Consider the following 19,682-nt stretch of genomic DNA (forward strand, 5'->3'; position numbering starts at 1 on the left):
GGTCCACGCCTTACTTTCTGAATGCACAGACTTTGCAATTTTGTGTGAGGTCTTCAGTGGAGGTTGCACCCTGACTATTACTAACTTATTAAATCACCTCTAGGACATATTGAGGCCAAATGCTCCAGAGCTTTGGGGTGATTGAACTCACGCTGCATTTCAAATAAATAAGTCTCACTACCACACTTCAACACAAGCAGGCCAGCAGTGTTGTCACCGCGGTCACCCCGGAGACTGATCCCCAGTTAGTTGTATGCAGGAGGTGATTCACTTGTTCCCTTTCGCCTGTTTTGTGTCATTTTGACAGCCTGAACTAACAGAGCCTGCTTGATGTCTGTAATGCTTTTCCTATCAGCCTCCAGTTATCATAGTGGAATCTTTTTAATGCCTTCTCATTATATTTTCTCTGCTCCATTACTGTAGCTACGGTCTCCTCGCTGAATGCAACTCTCAATGAATTATTTTCAATTTTCCTTAACTCCCATTCCCCAGCTGTATATCAGATAATTTCACGGACACCTGGAAATTAAAATGGAATGCATTTGCAAGGCACTTTATCCGAAGTGCTTCTCAGTTTAGCACTCATTGACCTGCTGACCTGCACAAGCATTCAAATGCAATGTGTTAATGTAAGTGGAGCATTTTGTGGTTCAGTGTCTTGTTCAAGGACACTTGGCATGTGGACAAGAGTAGCTGGAGACTGAATCATCAACTCTGGGTTCGTGGATGACCTGTTCTAACTACTGGGACAAAAACTTGTGGAATTTTAGCTAGTTGAAACAACTATGCAATTTATACAAATAAAAAATGCTTTTATCAGATGCAACATGACTTGCAATGGACAGACTTTCCTAAAACAAACTAGTTTCAGGTAAGGTATGTCCAACAAGTGTAGAGTAGCAGTGCTCTCCTCCTGAGCATCAACAATGTAAAATTCACCATGTATGTTAACATAAACCTTCCATTGTTCTATTTCATGTGTGCTCACAGAATGAGAGTTACATCCAGTAAATATCAGAGTTTGTTGTTGATGTAGTTGGAGTTAATGATTGAAGCTGTCAGAGTTTTCACCACAATGGAAATGGAATGACTGAAATGGCTGATAACTGGGCAATTACTGGAGATGTTCGCACCATTTTTTATGTGTCCCACATTCTTGCATTGGAAAGCCAGCTAATAATCATTCAGTGGTCTACATGGACTCTTTTTTTGGGAGGAATTGTCTACATCAGATCAATGAAACCAGGGTCGGATCCTCGAGGGTGGCTGTGAAAAAAGGATCCTCATAGGCAATCACCTGATAGCAGGGCCTGTACCTGATGGGTGCAGTCACTGGTGAATCTGAAAGTCTGGAAGTAGTAAGTAGTAGGAGCTTAGACCTATATACAGCAACGTGTCTGGAATCAAACTCTTGGGTAAGGGTTTTACTGTCTTTTTGTAGACATCCATTCGCCCCTACTTGAGCACAGTTGCATGCAGTTTTCCCTACAGAACAAGAGCGTTGCCTCAGATTATGTGTCATTGTGGAGAAGGCACCATTAAACTGTTCCAAGTGTGTGGTCTTCTTGGAGTCTCTGGGTGGTGGTCTTGGAGAGTGCTCCACCCAGGGACTCTAGTTCCTCAGGAGAACTTGTTAGTGAATATTTATGCCTGTCATGAATTGTTCATTACTGAGATTCCAGGCCAAAAGTAATCAACAGCTACTAATGATCGACTTCGTAGTTGCGTCATCTGATCTGGGATGTTTGCTCCTCCTATTAGCTGTAGATACTGTAGAGGTTAAGTTACTGCGTCTGGTCATGTCCTCAGGTCATGTATGACTGATCGTGCAGCAGTTGGAATAAGACTCTTCTGGTGTCCTCGATGCTCCTCCGTGTGCAGAAGTTCAAATATTTGGAAGTCAGTGAATGCGAGATGGAGCATGACATTGACAGGCAGACTGGTGTAGGATTGGCAGGGAAGCAGGCATTTTGCTAATACCCCTCTACCTTTCAAGCCTCATTTATAGTCATGAATTCAGTAGTAGTATGTAGAGCTCACACATCAAGATGAAGCTCCAAGTGAAACTCCTGCTCCTTTGCATTTAAAGAAGCTAAGGAAGTTGAGGTGTTCTAAGCAAGTGAGTAAGGTGCCTCTAAAATGCCTCTCAGTGAAACTATTCTTGACACACCCAGATGTTCAGGGACCCCATGGCAGGCCTCAGAATTATTGAGAGGGATTTTATGTCACATCTTGTCGGGGATATGACATTGAGAAGGTTTGATATGTGCTGAAAACGTCTGTGCTTGTATTAATATGTGTCTTGCTGTCTTTGCGAGAAAAAAAAATGCCATGCCATCTTTCATTCTCATGCAGCATCACAAGTTCCATCAGTTTGTGCTTACTCTCTCCACTTTGTCTTATTTCTGCAGACACTGGCATGAGACAAATAAATGTAAAGCCATAGTTGGTTAAAGGATGTTTATGTGTGTCTTTCCTTACGTTTAGATCTTTTTTGGGTGTGTTTACTTAATTAGGAGTTTGTGACAAGCAGAGGCCAGCAGACACAGTTTAGTTCATGAAGCTTGGAGTCATAGTTGCCACTCATTAGCTACTTTTCCATGGTACAAGTATAGTTCCAGTTCCAGAGATCAAAAGATGCAGAAGAAATCAGAAATGGTATTACAGGGGAAAGTGGGTGGCGATATAATGACTAAGACATTACTAGCCCTTATCCTTTGACAATAGTGGAAACCAGGCTGCAATTACCCAGCATGGGGGAAACAAAAGACTTGGAAAATACATCACTCTTGTCACTTAATGTTCCATAGGAACATCAGCAAAATCCTGAGGCCCACCACAGTTCAGGAGTTCAAAGCATATTGTTAAATGCTAACCAAGAAAATTGTATTTTATGACAAAAATCATTGTGGTGCAGATTTAAATTATCTATGACAAAACAACGCAATTATGTCTCCCACATTTTCCTTAAAATTTTAGTGTCAGTTATGACCAAATCTGAATGGATCATCAAAGGCCGTAGCACTTGCTTTTGGAAAGTAGTGTCCACGAGTCACACATTTTATGTTTCTTCTACCAGTAATCAGCATCATTTTAAGTAATTATATTGTTGAAATGTCTGCAGGTGATACAATAATCTGTAAGGTAGGCTGTGTTCAATAGCGGAGTATGTTGGATGCACTCTGTATATTTACAGAAAATGTAAATACTGCAAAATCATTTTAGGCACTTCACATGTTCAACAAAAACATCTGTTGTAGGAGATTATTTTACAACTGCAGTCATTTCTTTAGCAGATAGTAACACATACCAGTGAGATCTTTGTGTGCTGTTCAAAGATTTTCAGACCATTTTCCACTTAAACAAAATGCTAAATTGGTAGGAATCTTCTAACGTTTGATTAACAGCAATGTAATATGAAAGTTGAAGCAAAATCGTTAACTGCCATAGGCATGGTTGTATAAGGGGAATAAAACTGAGTCTGGTATAGCCAGACTAAAAAGGTTGAGCTGCTAAAGAAGTGCTCAAGTGCCACAAAACTGTCATTCAGCATCAGCATGGTCTGTACACTGAAATTCCACAACAAGCTGGCCTTTTTATGAGCTGTTAAAGCTCTTTTGCTGAAATAGAGAAATAGGCAAAGTTAAGAGCTGAAAACCTGATATTCAGCTAAGGAAACGGAGTTCAGCAAATAAGACACATGAAACTGAACATGGTTCAAAGTGCTGCGGTACAGAAAAATGGCAGAAGATGCTCTGGACTGGTGATTCAAAGTTTGAAATACAGACAGGAAGCAAAGAAAGGAAAAAAATAGTGTCTAAGTAAGGTGTTGGGTCACCATGTGCTGCCAGAACAGCTTCAGTGCTCCTTGGTATTGATTCTCCAAGTCTCTGGAACTCTAGTGAGGTGATGAATAACATTCTTCCAAAAGATATTCCCTCATTTGGTGTTGATGGTGGTGGAGATCACTGTCCAACACGACGGTCCAAAATCTCTCATAGGTTTTCAGTTGGTTTGATCTAGAGACTGTAAAGGACATAGCTCATCAAACCGTTCAGTGACCCTTCGTGAACTATGGATGGGGTCATTGTCTCTGTGGAGGAGACCGCTCCCATCAGGGAAAAAATGTCTTATCAAAGGACAAAGGGAATCACTCAGAACAACTTTATGTTGATTTACAGTGACCCTCTCCTCTGGGACCCAAACCATCCCAGCAGAATACTCCCCACAGCAACACAGAGCCACAGTGTCACAAGGCATCATTGAAGCATGGTGAACATTTCTTGCAATTTCTGGGCTGCATTTTGGAAAACGAAATTTGGGATTGGACAGAATTAATGAACTTCTCCGTGCTGAGAACTCCCGGCAGAACTGTATCTATCATGCAGTGCCATCAGAGAGGTGTTTAACGGGTTAAAAATTAATTCGCAACGGGAGCCCCTATTACACAGCCAGAGCAATAAATGAAACTTCAGCACAAGAAGTGCAAGAAATCCTGCCCGCTACAGCCCTGATGTCATTATCAGGTGAGTCTGGAATAACATGAGGACACAGGAAGTACAGAGGGAGCCTAAATCCACAGAATAATGGTGCAAAATTCTCCAACATGCCAGGGACAACCTACCTGGAATAATTGTTGGAGACTTGGTGCCGTTTGACACTTGAAAGATGATCGCATTAAGTATTGGTTTGATTCAGGTGTTTCCTGTTAACTGCATTTTGTTTGAAGATAAACTGTTCATTGTATTATTTTTAAAATCAAGTGCTTGAAACTCTGGACTCTCCATGTAATGTGCTGACTTTACTGTTGATCAAATTCTGCTTTCACAGTTTCCTCTGAAAACAAACCAATAAATAAATAATTGTATGTTTAGCCACATATTGCATATTAATTGCTTCATTAACTGCCTCATTGATTTCAGTACTTCAGTCTTATAACAAAGAATGTAGTCTTGCATAATGAAACAAAAAGTCAGTGGGCAGAAAATGACATCTGATGCTTTTTTTTCTACATTTAACCCTTAATTTCACACTCCTACATTTTCTATCAGGGATATTGAACATTTTTGCCGTTGACATTTTGGACAGCAAATGTAGTTCTTAACCCAACGCAGATTAGATTCCTTTAACGTTTTAAGCCCAGATTGTGATTGCGTGACCTCACTGCTCTGCCCATGTCAAACAATAGCAAAAGCAGCAGGTGCCAACATTAGCTCAGCTCACAGTTTTGTGCCCACTTGGAGATTATTCAGCCCAACATTGTCTCCAATGGGCCGAGAAGCAAGACGCCCAAAAACTGAGTGCTGCCTCTCCCATCAATGCTCAGCTTGTTTGAGCAAATAATCACTGCAGTAGCCCGCGGTCCTCTGGGGACAGCTTGAACAATCCAACAGCCTGGGAGGGAACCGACTCTGATTTTCCCCTAAGCCTGCTCATCAGTTATTGTTATGTAATTGCAAATGGGGATCCGATGGGTGTGTCCGAAGATTTGCATCACTGTCAGGGTTTTGTGTGTGTGTGTTCATGCTGATTGCCACAAAACGATCCCACACCCTGTTAGGACTTGGCATACGTATGTCTTTCACATCATTCTTTTATAGTGAGAAATTGAACATACCAGAGTAATAATGTGTGCAATCTTAGTCAGTTTCAGCTGCACATTTGACTGCAATAAATCTCTCAAATGTGCAGGTGTAAGCAGGTGGAGATGGATATCACATACAGAATGCTGTTTCCTCTTTTGTCCAGCAGATGGTACTTTATGAAAGAGGTGCATGCCTCTGCATCTGCACTGTTGCCAGCCTCTAACCCTACTTTCCCCCTGTGTTCCTTATAACAGTGAATTTTAACCTGAGGTTATAGACAAGGGGGTTGTAAAATAGTTGACATCAGTGCTCAGCAGTGTCCAGCATGTTGTAATGGCCACTCTCAATCCTGTTAGCTTCTGGCTGTGCTGCATTACGTAGTGCTTGATGAAGCTTTAATGCTAATGTCTTTGTCATATAAACACATTTTAGGTTCAGGGAATGAGGTAGTCACTGAGTGATTTAATTGCAGGGGCGCCTGTGTGTGTGAGCATGATAGTTTTTACAGGTTTGCACTCTGTTTGCTGGAACACCACAGTTTATTTCTGACAGTAAATGTTTTTGGGTTCTCTGAGACGGTTAAAGGATTGTGAGCCTCACCACTGAGCTTGTCTGTACATTATAAAGGAATGCTACGGGTGACCGAAAGCATTGCTCGCATAACATACAGATGCCATTACATAACCAAGTAAGCTGTTATCAAGACAAATGACAATCTGATTGCATAGCAGCTCCCAAACTATGAAGGGCAGAGATGGAAATTTTCTTCTTTAGGAAGCTGCAGAAAGGGAAAGAGCAAACACAAGGCTCCCTCAAGTGTTTTGACTGTAAACCCTGGCTGCAAGGGGCAGCCACACATCTTTGTGATTAGGTAAACCTCAGAAGCCTTTCATGTGAGCAATCTGTAAAACCTCAGTGGGCACATCCTGTGCGGTATTCAGCTCAATCAAAGACTATGTACACTGCTCAACCTCTTATTAAATACCCTCGATTAAGACTTATTGCCAGCAGCTATGCATGAAAGTTGTGCAGGAGTGCCATGGAGTGTCAGACAGACACTTTTTTTTATAGTTGTGGGGAGATAAAATGCCTTTTGTGAATACAAGCAGGTACTTGGGAGTGTTTGTGTATATTTGGAAAATCTTCTTAGCTAAAGTGAACATGTTGCTCTGAAATATTTTCCAACATCTGCTGCCCATCAGGATGTCTGCTTTCTGAGCCACTGCTGCATTCCTGAGCCGCTCCCTCTACCTGGATCAAAAAAGAAACCCTTCCCTGTCGTTGCCCCTGAGCTCTGCTCTTAGTAGCCCAGTTCAAACTGTACTGGTGGTATTTGTACCAGGTGCAAACATCAGACCCTGTGAGAAAGAAAAATAACAGGAGGTCCTTTTTCAGACTGATACTTATTGTGCTCTTTAATCATACCGTGCATATCACATGCGTTTCATGAACCCTGGAGTCAAAAAACTAGACTAAAAGGATACAGGGGCAGTCTGGTAAACATAAATAACATAAACACCGGAACATGAGTCAAGCTGTGTTAATGTGACAGTAGCAAAACACTGTTTCAGTGGCATGAAAACTGAATGTGAAGTTTCTATGACCACAGAAGCAACTGTGCTCCCCTTGTTTCCTGTACTTTCCCTGGTTCTATCTCATAATAGTATTTCTTAATGCCTGTGAAACTGAAACCTGGATGGGAGACTTCAGCCCTCCCTGCTCTGCAGCACTGTTTACAACTGTTTAGCAGACCCCTGCAGTTTAAGAGCCAGCAGAGACTAATGCAGCTAATTCACTTTTAAAGGCAACTGCTAATGAATTAGGTCAATTTGGTAGTACTATTCCTCGGTGTGAAAAAAAGCTTACCGGGGAATGCATTCATGGTATACAGCCCATTGTATACAATAATAGTCATTGTCCTTGTTGCATGGTGTCTAATCCCAGCCCATTCAGAGCAGCACTTAAGATTCTTGGCATACTCCCATACTCATTGCTACTCATGGACTTAATCTTTTTCCCCCTTCTCAGAATCAGTCAAGTGTATGGCTTAGCCAGATCAAATAAAAGCAAGCTGGCTCGCTGCAGAATGGCATTCCAAAGCACAGAAAGTCAGGAGAGAGAGCCTCCAAGGTTGTGTTATATAAGAACAGACTGACCCTCCTCAGTGTCTGTCTGAGAATCTGTTGGGTCTACAGAGTGATATAACAGGAGGGCTTTCTCTTTCAATATTGGCTTTAAATGTCCTGGCCCAGCTCTGTGCATGTGAGCATTATTTGTTTGCTCTGTCCTGCAGTGTAGTTTGAACAGACTGAACTCAGCCAGTGTCATATTTCATAAATAAATCAGTTTTATTGTAGCATATAAAATTAAATCATTTTACAATTTATTCCAGTATGACACATAATATCCAAATAAAGTAGCTACATTTTTTCGATAAATAATATTAATAACAATAATAAAAACATTCATTCATCCTTTGACATGTTTCGCTTTGTCTTTTTCATGAAGGGAGTTCAATAGCTGCCACAAAACATGAACAATAATGCCCACGTCAGGAAGGAATGAAACCACACACTTGTTAAACAAGTCCAGAGGTTACATTTCGTTGTCTTGTTCTTAAGATACAAGATGGTATGCTAATTGAAGTTGCGCATGTGCATATCTACATATACACACACAAGTCTACAGTCTGGGTCATGTCTGATTTAAAGGATCAAAATATACACAGTGAATTGATATCAGCAACTAACATAAATGTACAAATATTAATTACATCTTGCTCCATAACGAAGCTACTTCAGATGCTCCATTAATACGAAGCAGTTCTTATTAAGAATGCTGATGTAGTCACAGCAAACAGTGCACTTCATTAAGTCCTCATGATGTAAGCCCACAATTCCTTGGGAATCTAGTTACAACAAGAAGCTGGTAGTTGATTGGTGGTCTATTTACACCCCTGCATTCATCTCGACTGCCATTGGCTGCCAATACTGCTGCTGATCTGTCTCTTGCCGAGGGGTTTGGATGCCGTTCACCAATCAGTCTCTGAACTTGTGGATGTCATTGGAGAGGTGGTAGAAGGGGTAGGAGGCTTCGTTGGCATGGGGACAGTTGTAGGTGCACTTGCAGGACTCGATCATCATGATGTTCTTGTTGAAGGTCTCGCCGTCCTCGCAGCGGAACTTGACGCGGATGGTTCTGGTGTCGTGGGGGCTGCAGCAGCGGCCGTCCACGCAGGCTCCGCAGTACCTGGGCCTGTACTTCTTCAGGCTGGAGCAGCCAGCGTAGGTGAACTTAACCGGTTGGCTGGACTTCTTGGTTCTGCTGCATTTCTTTCCTTTCTGCAGAAGAAATAAACAGAAGGGAGCATTAGTTGTGCACTCAGACCCAGCAGTGATGTGTCTTCAGAGTCATGCATGTGTCCATAACAAGCAGCCAGGCTGGCTCAAGCTTACCTTGAGGCTGGAATAAGGTGACTGGGTGCATGGCCGCACTTCACAGATTCGTGTCTCTTTGACCAGCTTGCACTCGCTGTTGTTGTTGGTGACTCTGGTGGAGATGCCGGTTCCACAGCTCTTGGAGCACTGAGACCAGGGCGTGGTTTGGACGATGCACTTCTGGCTGTCAAACATGTGGACTTCAGGCGGTGGTCTGAATGCTGGGATTGAAAGAAGTCAAAACATTAGCACCTTGAAATGTGTTATGTTTCACATATAGATGTATCCAGAAAGAAGGAATAACTTTCAGAATAAAAGCCTGCTTTCTTACCAGCTTGGGACTTGAGTCCTCCTTTGACGATTGCAATGAGTTCATTCCTGTTGGTAAGGTCTGTCTCTAACTCATCAGTCAGTGTGTCTTTGCCAAAGATCTTCTCGAGGATGTCTGTCTCCTTGCCATCATCACACACCCACTCTTCGCAGCACTGGCCTGCTACCTTCACCAGTCTGGGGTTGGCACAGCCCAGGTTGGGCAGGGAGAGCTCCTGAGGACACAGCGGGACGCATCCCACCGCCCCGTCGATACATGTGCACTGGTGTTTACAGTTGGGCTGGAAGCTCTCTCCGTTCTGGTAGATCCTGCTGTTGTACTCACAGGGTCTGCCCTCTGACTTGGCTGCAGCAGGGAGAAAAAACAGGAGGAAAGGAATGTTATTCTTTCCTGCTCTGCTCAAAGACGTCTGCTGAAGACATCACATGGCTGCCAGATAAGGATCAGTTAAACTGTGAAATTCTTCAGGCTGCCTGAGGAGTCTCTTTCCCTCCACAGTGGGCTGTCTGTACTTTGAGGTTTAGACTAGTTTCCTCCTAGCTGCATTCCACAGTGTTGAAATCACATAGGTTCCCATACTCCTGAATAAACCCCCTTTATTAAAAAACAAAAAACAACAAAAAAACTTCAGACTAATTCAAAGGCATGCACATCTGGTGCTGGAGGGGTCTTTATACATACCTCGGCAGATGCCACGAGTAGTAGCAGCAGCAAAACTGGCCCCAAAGTTACACTCCAGCCCTTTAGTGTGGTCACAAGGCTCGGTCAGGCTGCAGTCCTCGTTCAGCTGCCTGGCGCAAACTTTGCAGCAGCCGCAGCCGTCCAGGACGACGCTCACGCCGGGTGCGCACTTGGGCATCTCCAGCGGACACTCACACACGGAGGGGCACGAAGAGATGGAGGAGGAGAGGACCTGTAGCCAACAAGAAAAGCTTCTATTAGAGCCTGAAACTTTTTTTTTTTAAACGCACAGAATGTCTCAAAACTATAGAAAATGAGCATTTCATCCAGTTAAAAGATGCTCCTCTCCTTAAAGCGTAAATATATAGAAAACAGAAACAGGGAAAAACACTCACCAGGTTGAGGCTTCCAAGGAAGATAACGACAACAGTAAGCATCAGCATCTTGGATAAATTTCTTGTGCGCGTTCAAGAGGAATCCTGTTCAGGTTTAGGAAAAGTCTGTCTTCGGAGGAGTCCTTAGGTATTCCCTCGCTCGGTCGTTTGTCTCTCTTGGTTTGTTTGCTGGTAGTCTCTGCTGTTAGAGGCTCCTTTTAGAGTAGATGAGGCTCTCGGTAAAGCGGTTGCAGTCTGCTGAGGTCCGGCCACCTCCGGACTTTTATACCGTAGTGTGAAGCTGACGTCGTTCCTGGGCTGCCTGCTGAACTGTTCCCAAACTATGCCAGGAATGTTTCTCGGCGCATTTTCCATCCAAGACCTAAGCTCCACCCTGTCTAAACCTTTCTCTTTTTTTTTTCTCTCTTTCTCAAATGGATTTTTCTCCCCTAGATCCCATCTGAACACACTTTTCCGTCTCACATTTTTCCCTTCTTGTTTATCCCCCCTTTCATTTTCTTCCTCTGCTCGCTTCTCACATCTATCAGCTCAGCTTCAACAGACTTTTCTGTTGCAGTGGTGGACTTTAGGGGCTTTATTGTAACTTTTTGTTGTTAGCAGTTGAATACTTTTGGGGGTGACTTTGCACTTTGTGCTCACATATTCAAAATTAGAGTGTTACCCTCTGATTTAAAGTGGCAAATACCACAGAATCTCTCCCAAATGGAATTCCAGTGCGCATAGATCATGCCAAGGATATACACTTTTCCTGACCAAAACATGGCGTTAAATACACTTTTCTAACATGCTGCAGTGTCCACGTTTAAAATAACCGGAGGTGGTTTTCTCTGAGTCTTAAAGGTGTGCGCAGAAATACGTTAAAAGAGTCTATTTCTGGCTCTCCGGTGCCTTTATTCAGAGGAGTTAAGCATTTCCAGATGCGCACCCGAGCTCAGACGTAACAATATTGCCATATTTGGTATGGCAGTAGCCTACATTATTAACATATTTCTCTCCCTTTGGCCAGCATTCCTGACAGCTTAAAGGCTTGTTAAATATGTTCTTCATGCAGGGAAATTCCTTTGCGTTCATTCCTTAAGGCAGTTTGACTTTTTCACGCAATCTGTCCACGTTTCGTGGGGAAAGAAAAGTGGGTTCCGTTGTAGGTGAAGTGTTCCAATTTTCCACCAGAGATGTTGTGGTGTGTTGGTGGGGGGAGACAAATACTTAGTCTTTGTCTAGTTTTTACAACAGGGGTCTCAATAAGTCCCTTCCACCTGAGGTTTGAAATGATTCCGATTTATGAAAACTTTCACCAGAAGGAGAGGACATGCGTAAAGACGCAAAAGCCTATAAACCGTTACTGCCATTGCTATGAACGGATGGCACGTTACAAAGAGGATATTTTGCACGAGGACAGAGTAGTTTATTTGTGTTTATAAGGATCGGACATTTCCCTGCTTCTCTCTAGACTCATGTGTAGACTTAACATAACGGTACAGTGAGACAGCAGCAGTGAACAAGACGGCTGAAGAGCCTCTCCGGTGAGTTTGGACTTCTTTTGTTTTACAGTCTATTCTACGAGCTCTGCTTGGCTTTGATGGCTTATGAATCACCTTTTACTTGCAAAACCCTGAATCATCATCGTATGCCCCTTCTTATAAATGTGGATCACAGCAGGTAGCGTGTTCTTAAATAATAATTCAGCACAAGTTTAAAAAATAAAATCACATGAATAAATCCTGATAGTGATTTTTTTTTTTAAGTCGACTTTTATTAATGGAGTGTTTTTGTTGCAATCTTCTGGTAACCTACAGACTGTCAGTTGTGATGCTGTGGTCATATTTTCACACTTCCACTTCCAGACACTAAGTGATGTGTAAAGAATTTCTTGCATGATATGTTTTTATTTTAAGACTGATCACGTTCCTAAAGTCAGTGGTCACTTCATCTTCAAATAGAGCAGCTCTCATTCACATGATTACAGTGCTGATCGTACAGCCTCCTACTCATGACTGTGTGAGTTTTGGGTCTGGAGGTGTGCCTGTGTGTGCAGCCTATTTGGCCAGGGGGTGTGTCTATGTGAGCACGTGTGTTGATATTTTATGCAAATATGTCTGTAATTTGGCCTGTTTACATGTAAAATTTAAGATTTTAAAGAGACATGTCACTGATTTTTACAATTCAATACACTAATTAATACTCATACTGTTATTCCTAAGAAAAAACATTTGTAAAATCCTGTAGGGCTCACAAGGGAGCTTTATAAATGAAATGTTAATATTATACAAATAAAATTCAGAAAGGCTGCTTTAAAAAACTGGGGCCTCAAGGAAGACAAAAAAAGAAACAGAGAGGGATAGTTTATCACAAATACACTTTTAGTTTCAATATGTGAACATCCAGTTTTTGGGAGTTTTATCCATACAAGGGGGTAAAAGTCTGGATATCATGAAACTTGCTGCATTAAGCTTGATCATTTTTAATGTCTTTCTTAATTATTTTAACTTTGTCTAAATGTGAATACCGAATTAGAACAATACACCTTTATTGTGTGAATTATGTCAAACATGTTTTATCAGCTTGTCCTCTGCAGTCACTCAACTGTATGTGTTAAAGAGCCCCTATTAGGCACATTTATAGGTTCGTAATTACTCCACCAACGAACGTGGCGGAGTTATGTGACAATCAGCATTGGTTTGTTTGTCTGTCTGTGCACAACATTACTGAAAAACGGAGTAATGGATTTGGATGAAATTTTCAGGGAAGGTCAGAAATGACACAAGGACCAAGTGATTAGATTTTGGCAGTGATGTGGCTTATAGTCTGGATCCACAGATTTGTTAAAGATTTCTGTATCATTGCGAGTTAGCGGCACGAGTAAACGCACAGTATTTTGCTCATACTTTACATAAATGTAGCATCTCTTCTACCCCTCTGTCTGAAATTCTCTGTTTTAGCTCCTGTTTTTTAAGGTCCCCTCTCAAAAAGCCCAGTCTTCCCTGGTTGGTCAACTGGCTCCATAAAGCAAGGCAAACTTGGTTACATACTGTGTATGTGTGGATATAAGCAAAGAGACCTGTGGGAGTGCACACACACAACCGAGCGCACAAGACTGCTTTCTAGAGATACTATGACATCACTTGTTGGTCAAGCTCTGAGTTTGGCATGAAATCAGATGTAACAAGCAATGGATGGATGTGATTGAAACCGTGAGGATACAGTTTATGCTGATATGGTAGCAACCTGTCAATTAGAGAATAGTCCCACCCTGAAACATACCCTGTTTTATCAGGGACTTTACCCTAATTTAGACCATGATTTACAAAATAAACATCATGCTATACTCAAAAAGTCTTGAAAGTAGCAACTGAGATCATAAATTCAATAGGAAATTGTTAACTGAGGGAAAACATAAAGTGAAAAGTAGGGACATTTTCTCATAGATTTGATACAATTAGACTTCCTCAAAATAAAGGTTTAAGGCACTTCTGCTTTGGCTTTGCTTTTCACACCCGGAGGCTATGTCCATCTTTTCTATGCTGTGACATATCCCTTGTAGCATAGTGGCTTGATGGACACACAGTTTGGGCTGCAGATGTCCACAGTGGCCACAGGGACTCTTGTGGATTTAAGCAGGTATGAAGCAGCATTTTCTGCAGAAGACAATCATTTTCTTTGGTCTTTGGCCAAGTTACAAGTAAACAGACCTTTCAAATGCTCAAAAAAAATTTAAACAAAAGCAAAAATCACATTAAACGACAGAAAAAAACCCCAACAACGTAACATGTTCCCTTCAATCTGTGTATGTCCACATGTATGTGTATCTTATTATGTGTTCCAGTGATAGGAAACAGTGTTTTCATCCTACGTCAGTGGAGAATACCATGCAGTAATATTCATTCCATAATTACCCATTCAGTTCAGGAAACATTCCAATAGCTGGAAATGCGTCTTAGTGTTGTAATTGCTCTGGCATAATAGTTTCCACTAAGGCTGAAGAACCCCCGTCACGCATACAGCATACACAGTCATTTGCCCCCAGTCGAGAGGAGGATGATGATTGGACTGTTCTCATTGCAGTGCAACGTCAGTATCAGAGCAGTTTCGCAGCCCCCAGCTGGGATGCTTAACGATTTCACTCTTGACCACAATCCCGAGAGATTGTGTGTTGTCTTGTGGCTCAGTGTAATGGAAACCTATTGTCAGATCCCACCAGGAGCTCTCACAGTTCAACAGGCAGCGGCCCTCAGAATCGGTCCTTAAGAAGTCTGTGGCCAAGAGCCGTCAGCCTCCCCATTTATGTCTAAGTGACAGATGGGACAGAACAGGATGGCCCGGTGTGTTTAAACAACAGATTCCATTGTAGCATATTCACGCTAAATGTCATAACTAGTATGCAGTGTGTAGCGACAGCACTTCCTTTCTCTGTCAGCTCATGGAGCACCAGGAAATCTGATGAGTTATGGCTTGTTCTCATGTGAATGGCTGCTGAAATGATGCTGGCGATAAAAACACAGAGTCAAGTTCTTAAAAGATACTGCTCTGATCAGGGAAGACAGACACTTGAGATAATATGCTCACACGAATGTTACTGGATGCGTTTATGTAACTTTTGTCAGTAGGATTTGTTGATCCTTTGAAAGGGAGAAAGGCACAGATGTCTGTGTTCGAATATTTTGTCTTTGTTATCTTGACATAATTATTTTACCAGTTATATGTCTTATTGAGAATAAAATATCTTTTTCAAATGAGACCTGGCCAAAAGGGCGTTTGAACCATTGTTGCAACAGAAAATACACACAACAGACATTCTGTGTTATTGGTATAGCACATCGATATATGCATAATCAATGCATACTATAATTTATGCTTAAAGCTGCACAGTTCCACCACTTCACATGGGTATAGGATATCCCATGCTAGTGTAAACTTCTGAGTACTTACACTGTGGGTCTGTTCAATATTATTTTGTTTAGCATTGAGCTTGGATGAGGCTGACAAGATGTCGTGACTCGTAACATCTGCTACAAAGTCACATGTCAGGAAGGTGCAGTAAATTGAATATACTACTTCACATTCTGCCAAAAGAAGAAGTCATATTTTGTGCAAGTGTTTGTGTGTTGGGTAAAGGAAGAAAATAATATTACTCATTTGGCATTCTTGGCTAGTTTAGTCAGCAGTGATGGGTTAATTTAGTGTAAAAAGTACATATTCCTTCAAGATGGCCGGAATTAACCCCAGCATGACATGGGCGAAAGTTTCTCCTTGCAGACTGGTTTATGGTCTCACTGCAATTTTAAAGATTCCCCTCGGTCGAAATCTTTTTTATTTATTTATTTTTTTTTAGCTTGTTAACATGTCCATAGGGTGTTTTTATGTGCTAGGAGACAAATCATAAACAAAATAATCAGCCAAAAAGTATTTCCACCTCAAAACAGTGGGGCAGTGGCGCAACGGTGAAGTCTCTGGACTACTGATCAGAAGGTCAGAGGTTCAAGCCCCGATGTGGCCACTGTTGGGCCCTTGAGCAAGGCCCTTAACCCTTCCTGCTCCAGGGGCACTGTACCGCGGCTGACACGTCGCTCTGACTCCCCCAATTGGGGAGAGATGCGAAAATCAGAATTTCCCCTCGTGGGATTAATAAGGGATAATGAAAAATAAAAATAAATAAATAAAACTGCAGCGTACTGGTTACGGTCTCAAAAACATGGATTCTAACGCCTGAGGTTTCATACGTAACAAACCTAAAAAACCAATCCTGTCGTCTTGGTGGAGTTTTCTGTATCAATATTCTTTCTCACAATCAGTTTCCAGTTTGAACATACATTGCAGCTTGCTATTGTGTAGTGCAAAGTAGTTTGACAGTGTTTGAGCAGAGGTGAGCTGGTGTGCTGAGCTGCAGCGAGTGGATAGATATCAGAGGAAAAACGTAGATAAATGTAGATAGAAACGAGAGGATTGCTTAAATGGGAAAAGCATCTAAATATGTAACTTTGATACCCAGTGAAGATATTTTAGTAGTTTAATTAATGGCCAGAGAGTGATATTAAGGTGATGCACACATTTATTGCAAATGAAACAAGAGTAGGAAAGTATTTCTGTCTATATATACTGCGATCAGCCACAACATTATGACCATCGACAGGTGAAGTGAAGAACATTGATCATTTTGTTATAATGCAATGTTCTGCTGGGAAATCTTGAGTTGTTTGACATGTACCACCCACCTAAGCATTGCAGGTCAAGCAACAAAAAGGGGATCAACACAATATTAGGCAGGTGGTCATATTGTTTTGCCTGATCAGTGTATAAATCACACTTGTATTAACAGATGTACACTTTGTGAGGAATGTGAAGAACTCTAAAGTCACATCAGGAAGTGAAAATGTCAAGAATCATTGACACTAACTGTGCAGCAGATTAAAAAAAACTGTGTAAAGCAGTTGAACATTCTGTTAGTATTACAGATTCGATATATCTTCTTCAGATAGACTCTAATCAGCTGTTGTTGTGTGATTCTGATAGGCTGAAGGCCAAGAGAGCAGGACAAGCAGTGTACTTAGCTGAATGCTGAGATGTTAAATGTCTGAAATGGGGTGTGAAGCAGCAAAGTAAGAGAACACGATAATCTTAGTGAAATATAGTCAGTTCACATTCCTGCACCAAACCATTAGCTTAGACAGCTGAGGAATCTACTGGCTCTGTCAACAACACAAGAGGAATGTCCATTAATCAGTAGTTCTGATTACCTGAAAACATGTCTGCCTTAATGATTATAGAAAGAACAATGAAAACTTCTCCCTTTGATACTTGGCCACAGTACCACCTATTTCTAAGGATCAGTGCATTCCAAAAGTTATTGCGTGATGAAGAGATTAAAGTTACTTTTGTGGTATGTCTGAATTTGCCTAACCTGCCTGGTCTAGTTTTAGAAACTTCCTGCACAAATAAAATCAAATCAGGTCAAAGTTGATTTATATAGTGAACCTCACTAGGCTTTACATAATCACAGCATATAAACAAATACTCACTTAATTTAGAGGGAAATGAAATGTTAAAGAAATTAAACAAGTTAACAAGTCCATGTTGTGTTTTTGTAAGCTAGAAGACATATCATGAGCAACAAAAGGAAGTAAATGACATGGTTGAGCATTTCCACCTTAAAAGTGAAGTATAGCAAAGACAATCTCAACAAAACAGATTTAGACTTCCAAGGTTTTTTAAGTAAAAAACCCAAGGAACAAATCCTATCAACTTCTAGGGTGAAGTTTCCTGTATCATTATTCTTCAAAATATTTTTTGACTTAAACATGCCTGAATGCCTGAATTACTCTCGTATTCTAACTTGCCACTGTGAAGTGTCCAGTAGTTCTACCCCGTTTGAGCAGTGTCATAGGTGAGCTAGTGTGCTGGAGCTGCTGTAGATGGAGAGAGAGGTCAGGACTTAGATTTGCACATTCCAGTGGAGATATATGTAATCATTTTAGGACAGGAAGGATTTTTTTTAATGAAAAAACTCACACTTTTATTCATGTGTTAACATAACTGCACAAGGGTTTTCTAATCATCAATTAGCCTTTCAGCACCATTAGCTAACACAATGTAGCATTAGAACACAGGAGTGATGGTTGCTGGAAATGTTCCTCTGTACCCCTATGGAGATATTCCATTAAAAATTTCCAGCTAGAATAATCATTTACCACATTAACAATGTCTACACTGTATTTCTGATTCATCTAATGTTATCTTCATTGGGAGAAAAAGCGTTTCTTTTAAAAAATAAGGACATTTCTAAGTGGCCCCAAACTTTTAACTGATTGTTTATGAAACCCTGAAAATCTGAATCCATATTTTTTCAAGAATTGTCATTTGTACACTTCAGTTTCGAGGTGGAAATACTCATGCATGGCACTGACCACTTATTTCACTCCCGTATCTTACAAAACATCTTCACCAATGGAGGTGTTTAAATGATGCTAAAAGCGGCTGCTTCCTTTCCTCAAATTGAAACTACTCTTTATTGATTTCTGCTGGATGTTGGGAGACACTCAACAGATTGACATTTCCTTTGTATTTTCTTAAATAGCTGAAAAACTAGTTGTATTGGATGTCATTTGAGCTGCTATTGAAAATGGAACATCCATTCCTTTCCCTCTATAAATATCATTTTATTTGATCACTTTATTTTCTGAGGGAATTAGACTCATAAATTTGCCCGACCGCCTAAAGTTAAATATGCTCTGTGCACCTGTGTAATCATGCATGTCTGTGTCACTTCAGACGTCTAGAAGCTCATGATGAGCCCAATCATAGCAGACAAATAAAGAGGTGCTGCTCGTGGTGCCGCTTCATCTGCAGCTGGAGGAGCGTGTCTGCTTTCACTGATTTGATTTTATAGCTGCACAATGTAGCAGCCAGGTGTGCCTAAAGTATGAGGGCTTTCCTTCATCTGACTAACCCAAATTCCTCCACATGGAGAGAGAAGAGAGAAAAGAGAGGGTCTTTTCTTGGGCCACGTCCATCCGTGATGAGGAATGATGGAAAAAAAAAAGAGGTCTGGGTTGGGTGGGGGCAGGTGTTAGTGTTGGGAGGAGGGTGCTGCTGGTTGGTGATCCTGGCTGGAGTGGAAAAAGGAATGTGGGGCTCCTGGAATGTACTGGAATGTTTAGAGCAGTCGGGGATAATTGAGTGAATCTGGAACAAGAAAAGACAAACCGAGGTCCCGCGGTGGAAGAATGTGCTTCTGGGACGTCTGAAGAAACATTCCATCCATTCAGACAGCTTCACCGGGCCCAGATCCTTCCTTAGATGGCACCGTAGGGAATACAACCCCCCTCACCCACCCACCCACCCACCAGCCCTCCCGTACACACATACACTCAACACTGATCTTCCTTTCACACCCTTCTCGCCCTACACCTCACACAAACACAAAGCCTCTTTTTATATACATTTATTCTTTGCCCTTGAATTTTGTCTACATTATTTCTTCAAGTCTACCACGAGCAAAACAGATGTCTTTTAATTATCCGCTTCGAGCACAGAGATGTGCTTTCAGTTTCTTTGCTTTAAAAAGCATTTTAACCTAACAGTGGGAATAAAGTAGCGGTTTCTCAGCTGGTACGTTCTTAGCTGTATCTAGATCGACATGTGATCCTCATTTCTGTCATATCATCCATTTATTTTTTGGGAAACTTTAGTTGTTGTTTTTTTAGTATAAATATATAATTTACTGTGTCTATTCATACTTTTACATTTATGAGTTTCCTCC

At 41.4% G+C, this 19,682-nt stretch overlaps 2 protein-coding genes across 2 annotated transcripts in view; one reads left to right on the forward strand and one right to left on the reverse strand.

The window, feature by feature from the left end:
* Positions 1-7,909: 7,909 nt before the first annotated feature.
* On the reverse strand, positions 7,910-10,798 carry ccn1 (cellular communication network factor 1). Its single transcript, XM_023285254.3, is given in 7 exon segments — positions 7,910-8,926; positions 9,041-9,243; positions 9,354-9,698; positions 10,035-10,266; positions 10,430-10,501; positions 10,504-10,626; positions 10,628-10,798. Coding segments are annotated over 7 exon segments (1,434 nt in total). The 5' UTR covers positions 10,784-10,798; the 3' UTR covers positions 7,910-8,623.
* Positions 10,799-11,801: 1,003 nt separating this feature from the next.
* The window catches only part of ddah1 (dimethylarginine dimethylaminohydrolase 1), a 95,912-nt gene continuing 88,031 nt past the window's right edge, over positions 11,802-19,682 (forward strand). The window contains exon 1 of the mRNA XM_023285257.3: positions 11,802-11,952. The gene's annotated coding sequence lies outside the window, so the exon portion shown is untranslated. The remainder of the gene's footprint in view (positions 11,953-19,682) is intronic.

Source organism: Amphiprion ocellaris, chromosome 2 (genome assembly GCF_022539595.1).
Source record: "Amphiprion ocellaris isolate individual 3 ecotype Okinawa chromosome 2, ASM2253959v1, whole genome shotgun sequence".
NCBI lineage: Eukaryota > Metazoa > Chordata > Actinopteri > Pomacentridae > Amphiprion > Amphiprion ocellaris.